This window comes from Petromyzon marinus, chromosome 32 (genome assembly GCF_048934315.1).
Source record: "Petromyzon marinus isolate PM22_M1 ecotype Great Lakes invasive population chromosome 32, UKy_Petmar_22M1.pri1.0, whole genome shotgun sequence".
Classification (NCBI taxonomy): Eukaryota; Metazoa; Chordata; class Hyperoartia; order Petromyzontiformes; family Petromyzontidae; genus Petromyzon; species Petromyzon marinus.
The window spans coordinates 1,472,820-1,485,390 of NC_133698.1; the positions used below are offsets into that span (position 1 = coordinate 1,472,820).

At 43.9% G+C, this 12,571-nt stretch overlaps 1 protein-coding gene across 1 annotated transcript in view; it reads right to left on the reverse strand.

The window, feature by feature from the left end:
- LOC116948063 (E3 ubiquitin-protein ligase CBL-like) overlaps window positions 1–12,571 on the reverse strand; it is an 82,902-nt gene that overhangs the window by 19,463 nt on the left and 50,868 nt on the right. Inside the window, exon 4 of the mRNA XM_032964371.2 lies at window positions 9,706–9,827. Within this exon, the coding sequence (XP_032820262.1) occupies window positions 9,706–9,827 (122 nt within the window). The remainder of the gene's footprint in view (window positions 1–9,705; window positions 9,828–12,571) is intronic.

Consider the following 12,571-nt stretch of genomic DNA (forward strand, 5'->3'; position numbering starts at 1 on the left):
GATAACTCAAACAATATTTACCCTGCATATTATAGGAAACAAGTGTGAATTTTCTCTTGATGACGATTGTGTGTGTTGCAAACGAAACATCGCAATTTTTTGTAAAAAATATTGCTCTACGTGACGTACCGAAAAATCCAAACAATAATAATTGTGAATATCTAATATCCACTTCATGATAGAAAAACATTTTCCCGATGGAACGTAAATGATGAGAAATGGTATATAAAAAAAAATCTAGTGGGAAGTACCCGGCGTTGCCTGGGCAAAATATATATTTCAAAACTTCTCTTAAAAACATTACACATATACATACACAGATACCAAGCAATTGTGAAAGGCCGGAGGGCCGTTTGTCCATTTATCCACCAACAAAATTATAAGAGGATTGCAGAAGTCAAAAAAGTTATAGAAAGTGGGGGGTAAATAGTTGATCTAAAAGGTTTGCAAAAATTGTCGACCCCCCCTCAGAAAATATATTTACCCCCACGTAGGTTTATATACCTACACATCCCACATACAACAGAGTAAGTAGTATCTACTGACCGTAGAAGTATCTACTGTTCCTACAGTAGTATATACCGACTGTATAGTAGTAACTGCTAACTCTATAGTAGTAACTGCTAACTCTATAGTAGTAGCTGCTGACTCTATAGCAGTTGTTACTGACCGTAGTAGTATCTACTGACTGTATAGTAGTAGCTGCTGACTCTATAGCAGTTGTTACTGACCGTAGTAGTATCTACTGACTGTATAGTAGTATCTATTGACTGCAGCAGTATAGACTGACCGTAGTGGTATATACTGACTGTTTTAGTATCTACTAACTCTATAGTAGTATCTACCAATTCGATAGCAGTATCAACGATTATTACAGCAGTGCATATCGATTGTGGTTACCTGCTATCACTACATCAGTGCATACCGACTTTGGTGGTACCTGCTGTAACTACAGCAGTGCATACTGGCTGTGGTGGTATCTGCTATGATTAAAGCAGAGCATACTGCTGTGGTGGTACCTGCTATGATTACAGCAGAACATACTGCTGTGGTGTACCTGCTATGATTACAGCAGAGCATACTGCTGTGGTGTTACCTACTATGATTATAGCAGTGCATACTGACCGTGGTTGTATCTGCTATCACTACAGCAATGCATAGCGACTGTGGTGGTACCTGCTTTCACTACAGTAGTGCCGACTGACTGTGGTGGTATCCTGCTATGAATACAGCAGTGCATACTGGCTGTGGTGGTATCTGCTATGATTACAGCAGAGCATACTGTGGTGGTTCCTGCTTTCACGATAGCAGTGCATACTGACTGTGGTGTAACTGTTATGATTACAGCAGTGCATACTGTGGTGGTACCTGCTATAACAGCAGTGCATACTGTGGTGGTTCCTGTTTTCACTACAGCAGTGCATATGACTGTGGTGGTCCCTGCTTTCACTACATCAGTGCATACTGTAGTGGTACCTGCTATGATAACACAGCAGTACATACTGTCTGTGGTGGTACCTGCTATCACTACAGTAGTACATGCCGACTCTATAGCAGTATATAGACTCTACAGCACAAAGTACTCACCTGACAGTGGCGTGGTGAGGCCTAGTCCCGTGCATAGCCCCCGTCCTCGCCTAGATTGCCCAGCTGGCCCCGGTGGTACCTTGGCCGGCTGAGGGCTGGGCCGCAACCCCCGCCCCCCACCATCCCCTCGCCCGCGCTACAATAATAGTATCCAAGTGCTATGACATGACACTTTGATGAATTTACCTCAGCGTTGTGTGTTTTCTTATTTCCATTTTTAATGCGAATGAGAAATCCCCCCCCCCCATCCACCGATGACACGTATGTTGCTAGGGGCAACCTCCAGGCAGCTTTAGCGGCGCGAGGAAATAATGAAAAATGCCGTTTGGCTGTTATCTCCGACTCTGAGTTACATTGCCCTGTTAGGTGCCTCTGCATTAATGGGCTGGGGTCTGACGAACATGGCCACCTCTGCTCCCTTAGCCGATGTATCGATGGTTCTGGCTGTGTGATGGGGTTGTGTCTCACTGGCGCGACCACCATTGCGGTGGTTCTCTTGCGTGGACGCGCTTGCCTCAAAGCGCAGTTGGCAGCGCCGCTGGCAGCGCCGCAGCTTGTGTTACACATAGACGTGACATTAACTTACTAATCCACCTAATCTCCCTGCCGAATCTCTCCCATCAACACAGTGCTAATCTCCCATTAACACTGCTGTTGTGCGCATATGCGGGGATGATACTCTTTATGCGGCGACGGAAGCTCATTTCATGCTAATCTCTCCCTAATCTCTCTTTCCCTAATCTCCCCCATTAACACAACTGACGTGCTTGCGTCCGGGGATGGAATTCCTTTCCAGCTCAGACCCCGCTTGCTTGCCCATCGCCACATAAATAACCTCTTGTTGTAACAGCTCTCTCGCTGGTTCAGCAGTTCCACTGCTGGATTATTTTTTCCGCCCGAGGACGACCACTTGTGTTGCAATCAAAAAGTCGTGATATATTATTATTTTTTCTACTTACGTGACTTTACCGAAAGAACCAGAGTAATTAAATAATAATCATAAATGCCACTACATTTTTATTTAACTACTTTAAAGTTGACCGATGGGAAAACGGAATAGCGCTGGCTCACCACGGGGCTTACGGCGTGGTACCCGGCTACTTCTTTAAAACGTAAACCCGACGGTTTGCAAGCCAATTCCTTCGCAAGTGTGCGTCCACAGACAGACAAAAAATGACGTTCATACGTAAGACTAGCGGGAAGTACCCGGCGTTGCCCAGGTGAAAAAGACAGACACTCATCGACTTAGACTTAGACATTGACCCATACACAAACACATCGACTTACCCACACACACACACACACAGCAACTCACAACAACAACCGCCATTCGCCACTAAGTGGCGGTGACGTCACCACGACGCTTGTGCCAGGCCATGTGCACCTTGAGGCCACGTGAAGTGTCGAACGCCCGCTGACAGGAGGTCACGGGGCAGACAAGGTGCCATGGGTCGACTAAGATGACTGGCTGATGCACCACCTGTGCCCCCTACCGTGCCAACCTGCTGTGCTTTAGCCACCCGGCGCTCCGCTCATTGTTGTGAGCGTCGCTCCTCCGCCCTCCGTTGTTGTTGGAGGGCGACTGCCTCCAACTGCCCAGTAGCGTCCTTCACGAGCCTCCTCCACAGAGGTCGATCTTGACACCACTGGTACCAGTCCGTGCCGCGCCCATTTAGCCCCCTCGATCCAGCCGAACAAAAGCTCTTCCGGCATGCGGTGGCTGGGCATGCGGGCAACATGACCCAGCCAACGCAGCCTTGCCTGCCGGAGGAGCTCACCGATGGAACCTTGCCCAGATATTTCAAAGATTTGTGAGCTCCTCACACAATCCAGCCTGGTTTAACCCAGGATGGATCGTAGGCAGGCTAACCTAAATGTTTCTAACAGGCGAAGATGTTCCATTAGGGGGGTCCACGTTTCGCAAGCGTAGAGAAGGGAGGGAATGACCGTGGCCGTGAAGACCTGAAGCTTAGTGCAGAGCGATAGACCAGGTAGCTTCCACACAGCATTACGCAACCGATAAAAAAATATTGCCGCTCGACTGATTCGGAGTGAAGCCTCTGCTGTTAAACTGGAGCCGGTCATAAGCACACTGCCCAGGTATGGGAAACTCTCCACTCTCTCCACAACTGTCCCATCACTGATTGGGAGTTGTGGGGGTGGAGTGTCCGATGGTACAAAATACCCAGGCAGGTGCTTAGTTTTGGTGGGGCTGATGGTAAGGCCCCATCTCTTAGTGGCACTCTCCAGTCTCAGCAGCGGCATCTCCAACTCCTCCTCTGAATGAGCAGCTATTACCACATCATCAGCATACATAACGTGGTTGAGCAATAGGGAGCCATCCTTTGACCGCACCCGGGCATCGATCAGCCTTCCATTATATCTGTACCAAATGGACATTCCCCCGGTACAGCTATTGAAGGCTTTACGAACTACGTGGTCAAAATAGATGTTAAATAATGTGGTAGCCAGAGGACATCCCTGTCACACCCCAAGGTGTACAGGGAATGGCTCCGACTCCCGGCCACGTAGTTTTACCCGGGCCCGCTCACCATCATGAAAGTTCTTAATGATCGTGAGCAGAGGGTCAGGAACTCCAAAAGCACCAAGAACAACCCAGAGCTCAGGCCTACTGATGGTATCATAGGCCTTGACCAGGTCAATAAAGCAGAGATATAGGTCTTGCTGGAATTCCCTACACCTCTGCTGTAGCAGACGGACAGAAAATATGGCATCTGTGCAGGACCGCCCTTTCCTGAAACCGCATTGGGGCTCTGCAAGCCTCTCCTCAGCGTGCCTGGCAAGGCAATGTTGAATAATCCTTGCCAGGACCTTTCCTGGCACACTGAGGAGTGAGATGCCCCTGTAGTTGTTACAGTCTGTGCGGTCCACCTTCTTAAAGAGGGGGACCACCAGGGCATCCTTCCAATCCTGCGGAACCCGTCCAGTGGTCCAGACTGTTGTTATGATGTCATATAGAGCAGTCTGTGCACAAACGCCACCCTCCCTCAGCATTTAGCTTGGGAGATCTCTGCGCCGTGCCTTTCCTGGTTATAGACACACACACAGACGTACACACACACACAAATCGTCGCAGACACACACATGGACTCAGACGCACACATCAACATTAGACACACACACACACACGTAATAATAAAAATAATAACCAAGTAAATTGTGAAATGAGTTGTCTGCACACAAAAATTGTTATTTGTATCAAAGCAAGGTAATTAATTAAAAATTAGGTTTGAATGTACGCAAGTTTAGCGAAAGAAGCAAGAAAATGAAATAGTTGCCTGCACACAAGGAATATTAATTAAATATTTACAAGGTGATTATTTAAAAAATAGGTTTCTATCTACGCGAGTTTAGCGAAAGAAGCAATAAAAAAGTTGTCCGCACACAAGAATTATTAATTTAATGTTTACAAAACTGATTTTCTTATTTCCAAACTTATTTTTTAAACATCAGTTTTCTATGTACGCGAGTTTAGCCAAAGCAGCAAGAAAATATAACTTACTTAACATTGCCGTGGTGAGGTCTAGTCCCGTGCAGAGCCCCCAGCCTCGCCTAGATTGGCCAATCGGCCGAGGTGGCACCTTGGCAGGCTGGGGGCTGGGCCGCTCCCCCCGCCCGCGCTACAATAATACTATCTAACCTCAGCATTGTGTACATTTTTTGTTAGCATTTTTAACATGAATGAGAACTACCCCCCCCCCCCCGACCGATAATGCATATGGGTTGCCAGGGGCAACCCCTGGTCAGCTGTGTTCCGAGCTGAGCGGAGAGAGAAAATAAATGAATAAACAATCACGCTAAAACGTTCATTTAACTACTTTTAAGTTGACGGGCGGGAAAACAGAATAGCGTTGGCTCACCACTGGGCTTACGGTGTGGTACCTAGCTACTTTTTTTATGTAAACCCCACCGTTTGAGAGCCAAATCCTTCGCAAGTGTGCGTCCACAGACACAGACAGACAAAAAATTACATTTATAGGTAAGAACAGTAATTTACAGCTGTTGGAAAATCCATTGCCGTATAAAGACCAACTCCATACCGTGTTGGTCATGGGGTTGTTGTGCCGCACTGTGCTGGTCAGTGTTGACCATACAACCGGTTCCACTGTCACTCGCCACTGACGATATTCGTGGCCGGAAACCACGTTCAGGTTGCAAAGTTCACATTATGGTGTACTCCGAACCACTTGTGGATATTTATAACCGCAATGTTCTGCACACGGGGAGGAAAGCATTGCAATTTTCCAAGCAAACGTGACCTTGACATTAATGGAAATGTTGGTCAGGGAACAAGAGAGCAAAAAATGAGATTAACTTTAATATAAATTTACATTAATTTGCACCACTACCATTTAGAGTTTGTGTGTAACGGGGAATTAGTTCGGGAAGATTAACTCCGGATGATTCAAATTATTGTCCGAGCATAAATGCTCTTTTTTAATTGTGTGGATTTAAAACCATTATTTCCTGCATAATATATTTTTGGGTTAGATCGCGTAAATGTGTTGTTAAACCCGCCACCACCCGACACAGCCAATTAGTAAGGTTTGTCACGTAAACAAATCGTGCAAATTCATTAGTAGTACAGCACACCGGTGTGTTAGCCAGCAAATCCACAACATTTACTATCCAAGTACAACGTTTCGCCAGTAATAACAAATAGCTTCTTCAGGTGGAGAAATCCTCGTTCCTTAAATAGAGGGGGAGATGTGATGTCACTTTAGTCTCTCGTGCGAAGGGGGGGATGAATTAATGCATGTAAATGACAATGGGTATCTATTGCCAGTTGGGTTATTCATTTGGTAATCAACATTATGCATACACATTGTTCTTGTACCGCTTGTCGTTTGCGTGCAATAAAATAGCAGCACCTGTTATTGTCTGCGTACAGGTCCCCACTGACCTATGGTGACCTGTATTAGGCATGCATTTAAACCATGTATTTGATAATTCGCTCCCAAGCAGCAATAAGCCTGTAGCTATTCGAATAGTTAAAATAATTTTTCTATCTTAATTTCGATAAATTCTCTAAATAGCCTTGGCCAGTAGTAACTAGTTTTGCACAGAACTTCAACATTATCAAAATAAATTGAGTATCCTTATCGACACGCGTGTTCTGCCACTGCCGACAGTTGTATTTGGGAGGATTTAATATTCCTTTGATGTTCTTTTAGTCTCGTGCTGATCATTTGTCCTGTCTGCCCAACAAAGCATTTGCCAAAAGTGCAATTAATCTGGTACACACCTGTTGATAGCGTCGGTAAAACATATTTCGTACCAGATGATATTAGTTTCTGTATTTTATGTGCCGTTCCAAATCTGACTCAGATGTTTTCTTTTTCCAAAAATCTAGCTAGTTTGTCAGTTACTCCTGTAATGTACGGTATTTGAATAGTTTTAATTACTTGGTTCAGTTTAAACTCTGGTGTTATTTTATTTGGTTTTGACATTCAGTGCCCTGTTGATTTAAGCATAATTGTAACCATTCAACTGCAGCGCTGCTTTAACATGTTTAATTTCACTACTCAGACTATCACCATCTGACACTTTCTTAGCCCGATGTATGAACATCTTGATGAGAGATAATTTCTGTGCTGGATGATGGCGTGACTCTGCATTCAGATAGGCGCCAGTGCGCGTTTTGTTTTGGTAAACGCTGTGTGTTATTTTACCATTTCGGCTGCGCCCGAGCAAAATATCCACACATGGGAGAGTTCTCTCAACTTCCACTTCCATGGTTAACTGGATGGATGGGTTCTGAGAGTTGAGATGATTTAGAAATTCGTTAAGTGTATCTTTGCCATGTGGCCAGACCACCAGTGTGTCATCCACATTTAAACCAACCAGAGGGTTTTAGTGTGCTTAAAGCTAGTGCCATTGCTTCAAAATCTTCCACGTACAAATTTTCTATCACAGGAGACAAAGGAGAGCCCATTCCTGCTCATTCCTTTTGTTTATGGAATCACCTTTCCACAAGAAATAGGTGTTCTTTAAACAGTGTTCAGCTAGTTGTGGTATAGCTTTGGCTAAACCTGTATTCTTTACCAGAGTAGAGTCATTTAATTGACTCAATGACCAGAACCCTCATGAACAGAGAGGTCACATCAAAAACCTATGATTAGGGTTAAGCTTAATATTTAAATTATATTTACGAGATGTTCTGGAGTTTTTAATGAACGAAGAGGTCCTACCGAGGGTAGGGCTGTATTTGTTTCGTTACGTATTGTACTAATTGAAATGTGGCAGAGCCTATTGTACTAACTATGGATCTTAAATCGGACATCAGGTTTGTGAATTTCTGGTAGTCCATAAAGACTGTGGTTTTGACACCCTTGGTTTTATCAGGTATTGCTCTTCCTTGGGAATGTATGACTTGGCAATGATTGCCGGTGTCTTATGTTCCAAGATGTTGGTTGGGTCTCGTTTAATTTTAAAAGTGGGTACCTTCAAATCTTGATTTAAAGCTTTCGTGATTGCAGGAAATCACTCTGTAAACCCACCGGCTATCATCAAAGATTTGTTCATGAAGCCATCCAGATATATAAACACAGACACAACTTCAACTGAGAAGATGGGTACAATTTGAGCAATCATTGCAAAGACGTGATTAACCAGGTAAAGTCTTAACCTGCTGTGATGTTTCCATCCTTCCTGTCGATGTTAGCCCGACTCTCTGAGTTGCATTACTAGGTTGGATGTCTTTGTATTGACAGGCTGGATGTCCTACTCACTCAGTCACCGATGCAGTGCATTACTAGGCAAGTCACCGATGCATCGACATACTAAGCTCGTACATTGACAAGCGAATCTATCCCAATACAATGGCCACTTCCACAGCCTCAGGGAGACCATCTCTCGCCCCACCCTCTTACCCCAAGGGGACTCCCATCTCAGGCCTATACAAGACCTTGTTTCAGTAGGTTTCTCTCTCTCACCTAAAGACGATTGCTTGTGGTGCGATCGAAACGTCGTGATCTATTATTTTTCTATCTACGTGACTTTACCAAAAGACCCAAAGAGTATGGGTACCTTCAGTGTAAATCTTTGATTTTATTATCATAATCCTCACGGGGCATCACAACAGTTGATCGGCCCTTATCAGCGGCAATAATTTCGATATCTTTATTTGGTCTCAGTTCTCTTAAGGCTTTTGCCTCACTCAAACTAATTTGTTTTTGTCAATTTACTGTTCTCAATAATATTGGCAACCTCATGCCTAATCATCTCAGCTTGATTGTTCCAATGCACAAAGTGAGCCTGAAGATAAGGACTGTTTGCTGGATATCCACGAGAGTTTGTGATTAGCTACAGGTCGAGATGCCACATCTTTACAGCATGCACGTTTCCCCCGTGGTCGCGTAATTTTTTCCCCCTTCACTTTAATAATCAACGCGTGTTTAGAGTGTTTGGCTGTCATACATTTCCACATAAGCGACTTAATTGAGCTATCATCGGTGGCCAGGTTGCTTCAGAAAAAAAGCTATACAGATCAGTGGGCCTTACCTGGTAAAAGATAAATACTTTAATAGTTTAAGTATTTTTTGGGAGTGCTGTCACAATCGGATTTGTGGAAAACCGAGCATCAATTTGTATTGCTTACTTGCGGGCGGTTATCGGTAACGCGAACAAATCGAAATCAACAATCCACAGTGCAATACATGCCTGTTGCTGGAGAGTGCCCCGTCTTCATACACAATGGCTAGAGTTTTGGAAAGCGTACACCATGTTGAGGAAATGGTTTACCAGACTGCAGGTCACTATAACACTCACTCTCACCCACTCAACCATTCACCTATTCACCCACTCACCACACTGCAGGTCACAATGCTTCTCTTTCTGCTTCTTCCCTCGCATGGCTCCACTTTGGTATCTCCTCCTCCCTCCTCCCATCACCGCTTCCCCCCCCCCCCACCACGATCTGATAATAACCTTGCTAAATTCAAGAACCGTGTCCACTCATATCAGAGTTACCACTCTGGCGGTGCTGTTTGTTGCTGGCCACTTAATATTTCGAGACTTCATGTCTGTGCTCAACAGTTGAGTAGGTGTAAAAAATGTATATAAATATAGATAAAAGGAGACACATGCTACACAGACCTGCCGGGCTTGCTGATGTACTTCTGCAGCCGTGCTTTGACTTCGTCGTACGTGAGGAAGGCCATGTAGCCAGGGTGCGTGACGGCCAATACGTTCCAGTTGCGCAGCAGCGAGGACCAGGGCTGAGAGAAAACAAAAAGGCGCACACAGAGTCACTTCCGTAAACAAACCCCGCTCGGCAGAAGCAGCACGCGCACAGGGCCCGCAGACAAAACCAAGACAGCCTGACAATTAGACATGGAGCAAGTCGTCGATTAACGTAACACGTCGGTGTTTGAAAGCAATATTATAACAATCTTGATGTTAATGTTATCACAGTTCATAATTATAGAGAGAATTAGGCCATGTTATGGTCTGGCCACATTATTGTAAAGTAACCATCCACCACCCGACATTCTGTTTCAAGCAAAACATTGTTTGGCTGTGAGAATTGATCAAATCAACGGTGAGCTGAAACAAGAATAAAAATAGGTACATTAATACTTTTTGGTTCTTTTCGGTAAAGTCACGTAGAAAGAAAATAAGTAAAATAATAGAATACGACGTTTCGATTGCAACACAAGCAATCGTCATCAGGTAGAAAACAAACCTATTAAACTTAGAAATACAATGCAATACAACACAGAGAGTCTGCTAACACAAGTCAACACCCTACCCTGGTTGATTACGTTCTTCCAAAGATTGCTAAATTTGAGAGAGAGACAAAACAGACACGGAGACACACAACGTGTTGCCAGTAATTACAACCAGCATCATCAGGCAGACAGCCAGATTTGTGGATAAATCCTCCTGTTTCGTTCCTTAAATAGAGGGGGTAGATGTCATGACGTCACTCGTGAGTCCTTCATGTGCAAAGAACTTAAACATTAAAAAAATTAAGTTACTACTGGCCAAGACTAATGAGAATATCGAAACTGAGAGAAATAAAAATAATTTTAACTGTTCGGATAGTTACAAACGTAATGCTGCTTGGAAGACAATCATAAAAGAATACAATTATTTAAACGCATGCCTATACAGGTCACCATACGTCAGTGGGTATTCATATTTATGCGATCCAACGCAAAAAACCTGTATTATGGAACTTGTTGCTTAGATGTGGACAAAGCAGTTGGCCAGCAACAATTACGCTGTGCGATTTTGAGTAACTTTTTTCGTGCGACAGATCTCTCAGGCGTGTGGGCGCACCAGTGAGACTATATTATTTACGCAAATGATACTTAAATTAAGGCTGCTATAATTTAACATGGGTCAAAAATAAACTATTTAAATTTTACTCGGCAAGGGCCCATGAGTTACACAGCTATTTTAGAGAAGTGACCTGGCCAGAAATGATAGCCTAATCAAGTGACTTATCATGTGAAAATGTATAGTAGCCAAATACTTGAAATGCATGTATCAAAATATGGAGATAAACACCGGAGGGCCCGGCGAAAAATAAGAAAAATACAACAGGCGTCAGGGTTGGGATCAAACCCACGACCTCCTGTACACCAGGTGAGGTAGTTAACATCTCTCCACCGCGGCACCCAATAATAATATGTCATACAACTGTTTACATCGTAAAATACAGTATAAACATACGAGGATGATTTACTTTACAAACCTTGTATTTTGGACAAGCTTTACGTTGTGTAGCGATAACATGTGTGGTTTAATATTATTAGAGAAGAGTACATGGGCGGTGGGGAATGCCAGGGGAGGAAGAATACAGCTGGAGGATGTGACATTGGGGTTTTATTAACATTGGATGAGTCTCTCACCAGCGTCTCCCACACCCCCATATTTCATAACATTACAGAACAACAACTCGCACATCCATGCCAATTCCATCCCCACCACCCCCCCCCCCAATGAATTACAAGTCAGAGGCCACCAAGTAAAAAAGAATAGCAATGTTTTAAGTAACAAGCAATTTAACAACAAAATGTGCCTTTCAAATCATGACCTTCATCAGCCATTGTTAATCTACTGCTGGACAAATAGCTACTGTCAAGCTGAAGAATATATCCACTTAGTGGTGGATAGATAATGGCTGATAATATAATGATTACGATACAACTCTGGTCAATGTTGCATTGGTGATCAGTCAGAGTGTGTCAATGACCACCGTATGAACAGCAATGTTTAGCAATTGTGGTATTATCTCTGTCCCTGTCATTATGGACATTACCAACCTAAAGCATCCATTCGGTACAAAGACCGTGCAATGCCCCTTTTGCAATACAAACCTCAAAATAGGGCTATCAAACCGGATAACTATTGCACATGCCATACACCTCAGTGAAGTGGAATGTCAATTACGAGTTAATAAAAGGGGAAGCTGCAGTCTCCACTGTGCAAGCCAACATCAATAGCCTTCCCACCCAGCCTCATTGCTCGTGCAGACACGGCCAATTTGGAGGGCATTTGAAAAATGGTACAAAAGGTGTCAGATTATCTCTGCCCACAAGAAAGATGCGATGCATTGTCGACAATTTTCCTATCATTATTTCTTAAAGAAGTTTTACGTCCACATCTGGATGAAAGGGAGGGGAAGTCATTAAATTTAGCACCATCGGAGCCATTCAACTCATAAGAACAAGTAGTAGCTATTGGGCAACTGCAGACACTATCCAAAGCAATAATGTTGCCGAGTCCAGATAGAAATATGGTATATACCCTAATTTTTATTCCAAGTGTCGAAGGTTCATATGGTTAATAAAATCAAGCAGCCACTCACAACCGAGAGCCAGGATTGTGGTTTACCATTTAAACCAATTAGTCGACTAGGATTGTAACCAACTACTTTTGCTGTGGTTGATTACTTTGCCCCTCCCACCACGCTTCCTCCCGAAGGCAGGCAACGCTAGACTTGATGAACGTG